At 39.5% G+C, this 13,760-nt stretch overlaps 1 protein-coding gene across 1 annotated transcript in view; it reads left to right on the forward strand.

Annotated features, from left to right (window-relative positions):
- KCNH8 (potassium voltage-gated channel subfamily H member 8) overlaps positions 1–13,760 on the forward strand; it is a 413,967-nt gene that overhangs the window by 129,008 nt on the left and 271,199 nt on the right. Inside the window, exon 2 of the mRNA XM_059064162.2 lies at positions 12,293–12,526. Within this exon, the coding sequence (XP_058920145.1) occupies positions 12,293–12,526 (234 nt within the window). The remainder of the gene's footprint in view (positions 1–12,292; positions 12,527–13,760) is intronic.

A 13,760-nucleotide genomic window follows, 5' to 3' on the forward strand; every position in this document is an offset into this window, starting at 1 on the left:
GACTGCACCACCAGGGAAGCCCTGCAAATCATATTTAAAACATGGAATATACTTAGTAGTGAGCTGGAAATGTGATTCATTTTGTCTGGTTTTGTGACCTCCTTCTTGTTGCTTCTACCTTACTGGCCCCCAGTCACATTTGATGGCTTCTCTTGATTTTCTGAAAGTCTCCTGACTCAGTACTCAGACCTCGTCTTTGCTGTAGTTATACTCCCTAAATTATCTAATTCCCATTAAGTCCACATTTATACCTTAAGCACAGATATTGTATTCTAACTTCAGACTCATTTATTCAACTACCTACTTGACATGTCTTCTTGGATATTATTTATGCTTCTTAAACATTGTGCAAATACCAAACTCTTGCAATCCCTCAAATCTGCAGGGTTATTTGTTTTTTCATCTCATAAAATGCACCTCTACCTGTCTAGTTTCTAACAGAAAAGGATTGGCATCATTCTTTGATTCTTTTTTTCTCTCCTGCTGCAGTTGAATTCATTGGCAAACTCGTTCAGCTTCTCCTTCTAAAGATGCCTCCTATCTGACCATTTCCCATGACCTCCATTGCTCCCACCCAGAGAAGGCAGGTGACTTGGGCACAGTCACACAGCTTATTGAGAGAGCCAGAACCCAATTCTAAGATATCTCGTATATAGACCAGTGTTCATCCAAAGTATAAAATGTCCGCAGATATGTTTTATTTCATATTTATACCTCCTCATGACTTAGGTCTGAAAGGTGTTCAACCTAAAATCTAATCATCAACAGAAATGAGTTTTTTCATGTAAAGGCAGTTTTCTGTGTTGCAGGTTAGGTGGCTGCCATGGTGTCTGGTCAACATAACTCAGGTGTACCAATAGCATTCACTCAGGAAAATGTGTGTGTGTGTGTGTGTGTGTGTGTGTGTGAGAGAGAGAGAGAGAGAGAGAGAGAGAGAGAGAGAGAGAGAGACAAGATTTAATTAAAAAAAAATAGATACCCACATAAGTGCTTGATGATGGAATATCCAAGGATAGACCATTTCCTTATAGAGTCTAACATCTATTTGTAGTTTTGTGTATAGTGGGCTTGGGTTTGAATGGCTAAGAAATCGTAAATAAATAAACGAACATGTTGAAACATCATTAAAAATTGTAATACTCAGTCTTAAGGGAAAAAGCCGACTATAGTGATAGAAAATAATGTGGGGTGACTTATTTAGATGACATAGTCAGGGAATGACTCTGAAAAGTGGACATTTGGTCTGAGACCTGAAAGATGAAACACAGTGGGAAGAAACTGCATGGGCACAAGCCTTGGGAGAGAGCTGGGAAGGACATTCTCAAATGTTAGGTAGCAGGTAAGGAGTAAGTGAAATCCTAGAAAAGGTATTATGGGCCATAATAGAGATGTTTGAGGTTCATTCCAATTGCCATGGAAAGCCTTTAAAAAATTTAAAACAGGAGAATGATGTTTTTCTTTGCAAAGATTATTCGAGGTAATAAGACCAAAGCAGGGGTTAAATCCATATGTGGGGAAAGTTAGCACCCTTCACCATCACAGCATTGGTGTCACTGGTTTGTGAAAGAGTGAGGTCCCCATCAGTAGGTACTTGTGCCACCACAAGACAGAATATTGCAGAGAGGGCCTATGGGATTATAGATTGGGCGTTAAGTTATATATGGACCTTTATAATCATCCCCAAACTTTGAGCTCCTTTAGTAGTATTAACTGAGCTAATTATTAAAAGTCTCTTTAGGAATGATAGAAAAATAATAAAGTCAAAGGGGTTATTATTTAGAACAGAATTCTCCCAAACCTTATATATTAAATATATACTCACCTACAAAGTGGATATCCCCTTCCCAAGATGAGGCTGATGTATATAATGTGAACCTTCCATTAGGGCAGATGGCCTCAATTGTTTTGGAAATATATATCATCTAGTGGTGTTGTTTAAAGTGAAGATCCAGGGCTCTCATCCCTTGGAGATTCTAATTTAATAGATCTAAAGTGAGGCCCGAGAAATTGCAACCTTAATAAGCATCCTAGGAGATCCCAATAGGCGAGGTGGACCAGGGCTGCACTTTAGGAAAGAGTGGACTTGGTGATGTCCCTATGCAGATCCTAGCTCTCCTTCACCTCTTGTTGTCATCCACCGAGATCAGCAATATTGTAGCTCTGAGGATATTTTAACTTGCATTGTCACGTTACTCAACCTTTATGAGCCAAACCCCCTTCATCTGTAATCAAAGCATAAGATGCTTTTGTGAGGGCCAGAAATGCAAAATGCAGACCTGAGAGCCTGGCATATCATAGCTGTTTAATAAATAGCACCTACTGTCTGCCTTATTTCTGTCTAATTTATTTAGCCACCTCTTTCCTAGTTATCTCGGTTTACTAACGCCAAGTCAGCATTCACCTGTGTTGGTTTGCTTCTCCATTATTGTCATCTTCCTCTTGCCTCCACCTCACCCACAAATTCCCAGAGACCTGCAGCTATCACCTTAATTCAAGTTTTGCACTCTCTCTGCATCATTATAAAGACACTAGAATAAAAATGCTAATATTACAGCTGTGGAATACCAGTAACTATCAGATTTGTTTACTCTTGTGTTTCCTGCTACCTAAGTTAATTCGCTCTTGTAGAACCCCCTCATCTTTCCTGTTTAACATGAGTACTGGGAAGCAGAGAAGACTATGCAGTGGCTAGATGAGGTTCTGGAAAATGCTACCAAATGATGAGAAACATTTGCATTGCATTAGCGCTCACAGAATATAAACAAAGTTTGAAGGGAGAGAGGAAAGTCAGTCCACTCTGGGGCACTGGACACACTAATTTGTATCTGTTGTCTTCAAAAATTCAAATTGGAAAGCCCTTGAAGTGTAAAAAAAAATAATAAAATGACTAAAATATGGCTGAATGAATCCCGTTTTTTCAAATCTTCACGTATGTGCAGTAAAGAGCCTGTTCTAGTTTGTTTGAAATTAAAAGGAAATATTCTTCGAATTAAATGTCATTGCAAGCAAACTCTAGGTTGTGCTGGAGGAGGATCAAGGGACAAGTTAAATGAAATATTTGGGGAATCTGAATAGACACAGAATATGGCTGGTTTCATTTGCTGGGTTCCATTTAATCAGTCTTTCAATAGGTCCAATAAGATGCCCAAAGAAATAACTATGTCTTTCTGAACAAAAATATTGTCACGTGGTCTTATTTTGTCTTTAAATAAACTCCTAAGAAAAGTTTTACAAGGGTGTAAAATTGAAACCACAATTAGCTACCTATTTGGTAATTTGTTTATTTAAGAGAATAAAATGAGACTTGTGCCAGAAAATCCAGGTGCCCCGATTGCCGAGGTGTTAAGCCCTCCCTGTCAGTTTCTGCCTAACTTCCTCTCTCCCTGACCCCTCCTCTGGATTGGGAGAGCTGGGATTTTCGTACCATCCAGTCTTTGATGTGAAAAGAGAGAAAGTATAGTGAACACTGTGCTTTCTCCTCCTCTGTTTGCAAAAGCTGGAAAAAAGCTTGACCTTCCCAGGCAGCTCCCTTAAGGTTCATATTTGATTTGAGGGAGGAGAGGTAGGGAGGGACAGGAATCATGAATAAGAAAATGTAGGAATAATAGACATTATTATTTAATAGACATTATGAGGCAGGGATATTTATATCATGCCTATTTCCTTTCTCTAGGCACTGTTGGGAACAGGTTAGCCTACCTTCACTAGGGTAGTGGCTAAAAGACAGTATCCTGGATTAGAAAACTACAAAGTAGCCCTGAAGAGTCCCTAAGGATTCCCAAATGCTGAATTCATGTACACACAGTAGTTTTCTTTACTGAGTGAAAGTGTCTCATAATTTCATTTTATATTTTGGAGAAAGGGCTTTGTTTGGCATTAGTTAACTTTGTTTCTTTATTTCTTTTTTTTTTTTTTTTTCTTAATTGGTTTCCTAATAGAAAATAAAATTTTCTATTTCTGCTTACTGAAGACTTTACTAAAAGTAGCAGTTCAGGATGAAAACTATGGGCATGAGATGGACTGTTCAGGGTAATTCTGACTTTATTTTTATTTTTTTTGCGGTACGCGGGCCTCTCACCGCTGTGGCCTCTCCCATTGCGGAGCACAGGCTCCGGACGCGCAGGCTCAGCGGCCATGGCTCACGGGCTCAGTTGCTCCGCGGCATGTGGGATCCTCCCGGACCAGGGCACGAACCCGCGTCTCCTGCATTGGCAGGCGGACTCTCAACCACTGCGCCACCAGGGAAGCCCTGACTTTATTTTTAAAGCAAAGTTGCTGGTTATAAATGATTCCTGCTAAATAATAAAACAATAGATTTGGCTACAAACAATTGCCCTCATTTGGTGTGCTTTAATAAAAACTAATAGGTTCCAAGTTTATTTCACTCATTTGCTTAACAAATACTTATTGAGCACCTACTATGTGCCAGGCACCATTCCAGAGGTTGTGACTAAATTAATGAACAAAACAAACCACTGTCCCTTAGAGTGTACATTCCAGTGACAGAGTATAGATAATAATCCTAATGTTTAAGAAAATAAACAGATTATGTGAAAGACCATTTGTCTAAAAGACTAATTCTATTAGACAAGAACCCCAGAGAACTGGGGCATATTTTAGTATTATTTCAAATGTATTAGTAGAGAATCAATTGTGGATAAAATACCAAACACGTTTTATTAGTATTGCCTTGGAGATTTTCTGGTTTCTCCCTCATTCATTTTACTTTTGATGAATCCTGTCCGCCTGTCTTAATTAAAAATCATTCTTTTTCAAAATGAAACTCATTTACTGAATTCTAAGATACAGTGCACCTGAAAAGAAATAGCACCACTCACCACTGAAGTTCACACAGCTGAAAAATGGAATTTGCAAAACTTACTGGTGATTTTGCTAATACCAAATTATGATAAAAGTATACTAAACTTGCTTTGAATTTATTCGTCTTAATGAGCTTTTATCTTTGTTTATTGGAAATTTTGAAATTTGTTGATCTAGATTCTTTCTACTTCATCAAGATTACTGTTTGTCTTTAATCAAATTACTTTTTTTAAGCCATTCAAATGCATGGTTAAATACATTTTAAGATGTTTCCAAATAGGTATTCATGCATATGCTACAAAATTCAAACACTAAAAAGGGAATATGATGAAAATCAGTTTCCTTTCCTTTTTTGTTCTCAGCCACGCAGGTGCCCTCCCTCATTTGTTTACTGTGACTAGATTCTTCTAGATCTTTCCAGTGATATTCTAAAGGAGCTTTTCAGACTTTACAATGTGCATATAAATCTTGTTAAAATACAGATTCTTATTCAGGGGGTCTGTGCTGAGGCTTGAGAGTCTCCATTTCTAAGAAGTTCCCAGTGAGGCTGCTAGCTTCACTGGCGAGGTGGTGAAGCACATTAGTTTATATTTGTCTCTGTGTTTACTTGTTTATTGGCCTTAAGAGAGCAAAATGTTATCATACATATACACAACTTTCTGCTTTCTACTATGACTTCAGCCCTAGAGTTCCAGCTTTGAGCTTTGCTTTGTTACAAAGTTTTCTTCTAATCTTTGCCTGAAGTGATCATTTATGCAGTATGTTAGAAATCAAACCATAAATGATGAACGTTAGCAATATAACCATTTGAAGCATGCTACTAAGTGATGTGTAAATTGTAATGACTAGGAGAATCCCTCTGCCAATTTTCCATCTGCTTTTTAAAGTAAGGTTAGAAAAGTCCTCAATTCCAAGCAGCCTCTAAATTTTAGCAGAGAGCACACTTAGGACTTTAGCTTGCAGCCAGTACCATTAATCTAATACAGATGCCATCATACTTGAAAGTGATACAATTAAGCTCCCCGAAAGCAATATAAAGTGCAAAGATCATTTAAATATTTTAAAGTCGTAAGCATTCATGTTCTATGTACCTAGATAAAGTAGTCTTGAGAGATGACGGTGATCAATATCACAAGGGGTACAGTTGTTGTCTTTGTTGGACCTGTATGTAAATGTAATTCACACAGCTTGGGAGCAACCCATAAAAGAAAATTAAAATTTCATGCTTGTTTCTTCCCCTCTACAAGAAAATGGACGCCTATAAGATTCAAGTTTGCCCATCTGTGTGGTCTGCAGAGTCTGTTCATATGAGTACTTGCTAACGCAACACAAGATTTGGTTTTAAAAGACAACCTGTATCAGAGGCACTTTTCAGAAATAAAGATTTGGACCATCAAAGTCTCAGTTTCTGTGTCTTCAGCAGAAAGAGCCAAGGGATACAGGTTTCTCTTTGATGCCCAGTTAGTATCTCTCAGTGTGTCTTTTGGTGTGACTGGCTCAGGGTCTCCATGTGGAGGGTTCTTAGACTGGGTGCTGAGCTGGTTGTCTTAAAGGAGTGAGGTTGAGCGGGGAGAGTGATCTGGATCTGTCCAATCTCTTGAGCATACACCATTCTACCACCAGTCGTGATTCTCAAACTTAGGTGACGTAGACATGTACTAAACAGTATGCAGAGTCATACAAATCAAACAACATATCCTCCTGAATTTTCAGTTGAATTAAAAATATGGCAGGTCCATATTAAAACATAATATAAAAACACTCAAACAAGCATAAAAGCAGAATTCTGATGGATTTTTAAGTTAACCTGAGATTTCAAACCAATACCTATCGAGTTTAGATCAGTGCCTCTAGGCTCCTTGGAATGCACATTTAGTGGCTGTGGCCACTAAATACACTTCTACCTACTAGAAGGGTATTTCAATGGGGAAATTTTAGGAATACTGTGATATACATTGAAAGGGCACGAAGAGGTCAGAATGCAGATCGTTCGAATTGCAACTACATTTCTTTGTCTCCTGAGGAACTCTGGAGTGGGCCTATGCAAAATGTTTTGGAGCCAAGAAAGTTGTTGTCATGTTTTTGAAATATTGACTTTCTGGAGGAAATGAGGAAGTGACCTAGAGGTCGTTGAGAGATCCAGACTGGTTTAGGAGATGTCATCAATGAACTTCTAATAAATTATCTCTGTAGAGAAAAATCTGTGCCTTTGAAGTCTTTGTAGACTGAAGGTGTAAAAATATTTTTCTAGAATTAACCCATTTCTCCTGGAGCTAGAGAACAAGTCACTTCTTTACAGAAAGGATGCATGACGTAGTAAATATTGTTTGTCATATAGACCGGATTTTAATCCCTCCTTTCAAACCTTGGACTGGACACTAAAGTTCTCCAGGTCTTAGTGTTCTCATCTGAAAAATGGGCTGAGGATGAACCGATTTAGTAGTGGATCAGTGTTTGCATTCTCCTCTTTTTTTTCCTTCTATATTTTTCCTTTCCAACTCCCATTCCCTGTGTGCCTGGCAGTCGACAATGAATAGTACATCTCCATTTGAATGGGAAAGTGGTACCCTACAGTAGGGACTCAGAGCAAATGACCTGGGTCTCCACCAACCCTGAGATTCCCTCTGACGATCCATGAAAACTTTTGGCTAAGGAGGCATTTATATAAATAATCTACTCAAAATGTAAACACATTTAAATCTTACTGTTTACGGCACTTCGAAACTACATTCACACAAAAGGATGACCTAGAAACAATGAGGAAAAAGCTGTGTGGCATTTAGTTGCATATCACATATACATAATTGATTCTTTAAAAGGTTAAATACCCTTGACATATGTATGGTTAGTGATATACCCCTGATGGGTTCATAATCATTATGGCAGTGGCTTTGTTTTACATAATTCTAAAGTAAATGTCACATTTCTTCTTTGGAGATTCCAGGACTGGTATTCAGAAAAGCATGTTTCTAAGTAGATAGCTGGGAAGAAGAGCTACTCTTTTCCAAACAGAAGGACTATTCATGCATCTAGTACACTAAGCTTTATGAGAAGCCGACTGCCACTAAATTCTCTCGAATTGAAACGCAATTACATATCGAGGACAGGACAAGTGCTACCTATAAACAGAAAAGCTCAAATACATGACTTCTCTTTTTTGCTTTGTTTTTGCAGGGTATTTGCAGGAAGAATTAAGTACCCCAAACACACTATAATCCTTAATTGAAATGCACAGATCAGGCAATTTGGTGAATCTTTAGCAGCTTTTTTCAGAAGCTTATTGTAGCTCTGAAGGACTGGTCTTATGTCCATAAACAATTATAAAGATGCTAAGGAAATTAATAAAAGAAGCAAGTCACTAAAAAGTATATAGAATGAAATACCATAATATATGCCATAAGAATCAGAAAAAAATAGGCAACATGAGGATACATGTAAGTGTAAGTGGTAAAAACTATGTAAATGGGAACGATTATTACAAAAATTCAAGTTATGGTTTCCTTCTTTGGGGAAGGAGGAAAATACAATTTGTATGGTGCTCACAGTGGTTTTCACTAGATGAATGATCCATGGGTGTTTCCTGTTGTTTTTAAATACTGTTATTAAGTCTTTTTTCAGGTGTGTTATATTTTCTAATTTTTAAAAATGGAAAATGCAAAATAACAAAACAGTGAAGAGAAAGCACAAATTAAGTTGGTAAAAAAAAAAGACAATGTAATATGGTAATCATAATAAAAGTAAATATATCAGTCTCAGGTTGGTGGACGTATCTTCATGTTGTACTTTAAAAAAATTTAAATGCATGCTATGTGCAAGACACAGCTATAAAATACAAGTCCCTGAAAGGGTCAAAAGTAGAAAGACAGATAAAAACTAATAAAAGGGGCTTCCCTGGTGGTGCAGTGGTTGAGAGTCCGCCTGCCGATGCAGAGGACACGGGTTCGTGCCCGGTCCGGGAGGATCCCACGTGCCGCGGAGCGGCTGGGCCCGTGAGCCATGGCTGCTGAGCCTGCGCTCTCAGAGCCGGTGCTCTGCAACGGGAGAGGCCACAACGGTGAGAGGCCCGTATACCGCAAACAAAACAAAACAAAAAACCAACAAAAGAAAACTATTGTGGCTATTTAAATGATGGGAAACTGGACTTTAGGACAAAATTTAATGTTATTTATTTTCTCTGTCTCTAATTCCTATTTCTCCATTCATACTCTGAGCCTGCTCCATCCAGGCATCTGCTCCAACCCTCCAGGTCTTTTGATAATTATCTCCACCCGTTTGTGTCTTATTCCTAGCTAGTCATTTTAAAAGCCCTGGATCTTCAGTTTCTCAACTCTGGGAGTAGTTATCTGTGTACCACTGATTTGGTACTTACAATATGCTGTATTTTAATGTTATAGATATTCATGCATTTTAAAAATTATGTTGTAACATCCTAAAGCTAGAGATTATACTTTATTCATCTTTTAACACCCCCCTGTCACCTCACTCTAGGAACTGCCATATGGTAGAACCATGTCACATGGCATATAGTAGAAAGTCAATAAACATGTCAGCAGTCGACTGAAAAATGGCTTCTGAAAACACATTAAAAGCTCTTTCAGGACATTTGAGTTCTTTGCCAATGTTCTGCATTTGCGTTTTCTAAGCTAACTGTCAGACTAAATTTTAGAATGGAAGGAGGAAGAGAAACTAATGGTAAGAGAGTTACCCAGAACTGTGCAGAGTTGGTGAGACCAAGACCAATAGGAGGGCGCCCCCCTCTGGACCTAGCTGGGAACTCCCATAGGTTCAAGGCTGATCTTTAAGGGTAGGGACTGCATCTAATACACTTTTCTGCCTCTTTCTGAACCTGGAACAAAGTCCATCACATTGTACACCATCAATAGATTCTTCTGCAAAGTGAGAGAATTAAATATTAGTCTTGAATAATTTAATTCACTCCCATGGCCTGAAAACAATGTGCCACTGAAGGCTTCCCAGTATGGATTTTAAGCTCTAACTGTTCTGCAGAGGGAGAGGGTGACTGGGCAAGTAGATGGGTCAGCCCGGCCCAGGCAGGATGCAGATGTTAGCACTTGGATTTTTACTCTGGGCTTAGGAGGTGATTGGAGCAAAGCTGAGCAGAGTGGGTTTGGTTCTGCCAGCTGATGGGGGTCTATGGAAACATGCAACAGATGTTTAAAAAGAGATGGGAAAGCCCATGGAACAGATCGTCCGTGTTTGTCCTGCTGGCCACCAAGAAGGAGCTGGAATTCCTCTTTTCTCATGGCATACAAGATATGATGTCTGCTGCAAACCTCTTTTAAAATCCTAGGTTTTTTTTTTTTTTTTTAGTGTTTTAGAAATGGATTTTATTTATTTAGTTTTGGCTGTGTTGGGTCTTCGTTTCTGTGCGAGGGCTTTATCTAGTTGCGGCGAGCGGGGGCCACTCTTCATCGCGGGGCGCGGGCCTCTCACTGTCGCGGCCTCTTGTTGCGGAGCACAGGCTCCAGACGCGCAGGCTCAGTAGTTGTGCCTCACGGGCCCAGTTGCTCCGCGGCATGTGGGATCTTCCCAGGCCAGGGCTCGAACCCGTGTCCCCTGCATTGGCAGGCAGATTCTCAACCACTGCGCCACCAGGGAAGCCCCAAATCCTAGTTTTTTAATAAGTAATACATAAAGCATATGATGTAAAATTCAAAGGATATAGTAAGAATATGGCAAAAATAAGTATTCCTATCACCTCTGCCCGTAGTTGCTCTCTCTAAAGACATCTGCAGTTACCAGATAACCCACTTGGTTTTAGGTATACATAAACACTTCCTGTTTGGGGATACATGTACATGTCTATATGGGTTTATATATTTTCTGACAGATAGTTCATCTAATAACATACTACACCGAATCATGATTTTTTTCATTTAACAATTTATGCCACAGTTCTTTCCATTTTTCTTTTTCTTATCTTTAAAATCCCAGCCTCTAATACTGTCTGATACACTGACACTGTTCAACTTTAGTTTTTTTTTTTTTTTTTTTTTTGCGGTATGCGGGCCTCTCACTGTTGTGGCCTCTCCCATTGCGGGGCACAGGCTCCGGACGCACAGGCCTAGCGGCCATGGCTCACTGGCTTAGTTGCCCCGCGGCATGTGGGATCTTCCCGGACCAGGGCACGAACCCGTGTCTCCTGCATCGGCAGGCGGATTCTCAACCACTGCGCCACCAGGGAAGCCCTCAACTTTAGTTTTGTGAGTGAATGAATGAGTGATTTCATAATAGTCTCTAATTCATTCTGAAGCTGAAAGTCACCCACCAACGCATTTTATACGTCTTGTCTTACACCCCATCTCTAATATGCATCTTTTTGCCTGTAAACACCCCTCTTAGTTAATCTCAAAAAATTTGAACCTACCTTGAATGTTGTCTTTCAGGCTCTCCTCCAGAAGTTATCTCTAAGCACTTAACAACTGTGTCCTGTTTTTTATTGCCCTACATTCTTATTTGTTAATATAGTAGCCATAAGATGTGAATAATACTCTTAATAATAATTTTTATTGAGTACTTATTTGTGCCAGACATTGTGCTAAGCATTTCTCACGAATCTCTACAACACATCTATGAAGTAAGGAACAGTATCACCCTCTCTGTACACCTGTCAGTGCCCTCCCAGGATCTCCTTGACTCAGCCTTAAGTTGCTGTGCAGACCATTTCCTTATATGCAGTGGCTTCCAGCATCTTGCTGCCCAAGTGACCTCCGGAGAATGTGTTCAGCCCAAGTGGGCAGGCCAAAGTGCTAACATATTGACAACCCCGAAGTGATCCTAACCAATGAGGTATAGACACTCATGGAGGTGGATAAATACCCTGGCTTTCTCTCCTCTTTGGGAAAAGTTTGAGCTGTGTTCTGCCCAGTCATTTCTTCTGTGGGTCCCTGTGTGATTGAGCCTCAGTTGCTCATATCCATAAACCCCCTTCTGTCTCACCCTTTATTACCTTTCCTCCCTGCCCACTTCCTTACTTCCTAGAATCAACTGCCAAATAAACTGCTTACAGTCAAATCCTTGCCTCAGAGTCTGCTTTTAGGGAAATCAAACCTAGGGAAACTGAGGCTTAGAATATGTGAGTAATTTGTTCAAGGTCATCTGTACATCAAGTGGCAGATTCAAGCTATGAACCAGAAGCCACACTCAGAAGCACCATCCCTTACTGTTAGGTAGATGGTAAGTGCCTCAAAGCAATACAATTCCTCAAAGGAATACTCTGTTCCCTCCATGGTGTGTTTCAAAATGCAAACCAAAGTCGGAGCTTAATACATACTTCTGTTGGGCAATGTCATTCTACATTTTGGGGTGTCTCTTTTCCACCCCAACACATCAGGACTTGCATTTTAGGTAATGTTGGCTAAACATGTGCTTGTGATTTGTTACTGAAATGCGATTTACAAAGAATTTCTCATGCTTGTTTACTTGCTGTCTTCTCCTTGTTGGTCTACAGATAGCAACTTCATCCTCGCCAACGCCCAGGTGGCTAAGGGTTTCCCCATAGTCTACTGTTCGGATGGCTTCTGTGAGCTTGCTGGATTTGCCCGAACAGAAGTCATGCAGAAGAGTTGCAGCTGCAAATTCTTATTCGGGGTTGAAACCAACGAGCAACTGATGCTTCAGATAGAAAAGTCCTTGGAGGAAAAAACAGAATTCAAAGGAGAAATTATGTTCTACAAGAAGAACGGTGAGTTGGCTTTTTCTGATGGGTGCTCCTTGGACAGTTGTGAAAGGTCACCCACCTTCTTTCAACTCCCATTGGCGTAAATGCTCCATAACTCTCACTAAGGCTTAATGGTATTTCTCATAAATACAGTCTGTTATTGAAATTCCACAAATAACTTGGACAATGGCCTTGTTTTAGCCATTAACAGCATAAACTACCTGAAAATTTAGCATTAGAATTACAATTATTCAATGTCAATATATTAACAGAGGTAATATACGTTAAAATAAAGTGTATTATGTTGTGATCATGCTTAAGATATATATCAGATATGATGGTTGTTAATATTAAAAGATAATCTTCTATTGAGAGATAGTTTTCCATCTTTAAGTACCACATCTCAGCCTCAGTCATTAGGGACAGAGATCCGAGTGTTTGACAGCAGAAAAAGAAGGTAATTTAAAGGACATGAGCATAGGCATTTTCTCTTCCAGTTTTCTGTCCACAGAGCCTTTCTCACTATTCTTAAATTCTAGAGACAAAATAAGAGACACACAGTGTCTCAGCGTGGGAGTACATTTTCCTGGACTCAACACTGCCACTGGGGAAATACTATTTTCTTGTGGCTATGGTTTTGTGACTCTCTTCTAAATGAAAAGTTGTCCAGGGATAAGTATAGTTTCCACAGTGCTTGGTTCCTACATGGGAATAGATAACATTATCCTGTAAGCCGTGGTAGAGGGGGTGAATCCAAGAGGCATTATATTGGAGAAATGCTAGATCAAAAATGAGAACAAACCATCATTTTCCAGTTTCTAGAATTCTATCTCTTTTATTAACAGTTTTCCTTTGAGTAACATAGCCCCCTGAGTTTTATTTAGCTGGGCACATGGCCGCCTAGCTAAAGAATATATTCCCCAGCCTTCTTTGCAGTTAGCTAGGGCATGTGTCTAAGTTCTGGCCAATGATATATAAGAGTGAATGATTTATGCAACTTCTGGGTGAAATCCCTAAAAAACGAAATTGTTTGCCCTCTAATTTATCTTCTTCTCCTTTCCCGTGGTGTTGTGGCCTGAATTACATCCCTTCAAATTTCATATTTCAAAGCCCTAACCCCCAGTGTAACTGTGTGTAGGGATAGGGCCTTTTAAAGTTAAATGAGGTCATAAGGATGGAGCCTTAATCTAATATGACTGGTGTCCTTATATGAAGAGGAAGAGACACCAGGGATATATGTACATAGAGGAAAGATCGT

This window comes from Kogia breviceps, chromosome 5 (genome assembly GCF_026419965.1).
Source record: "Kogia breviceps isolate mKogBre1 chromosome 5, mKogBre1 haplotype 1, whole genome shotgun sequence".
Classification (NCBI taxonomy): domain Eukaryota; kingdom Metazoa; phylum Chordata; class Mammalia; order Artiodactyla; family Physeteridae; genus Kogia; species Kogia breviceps.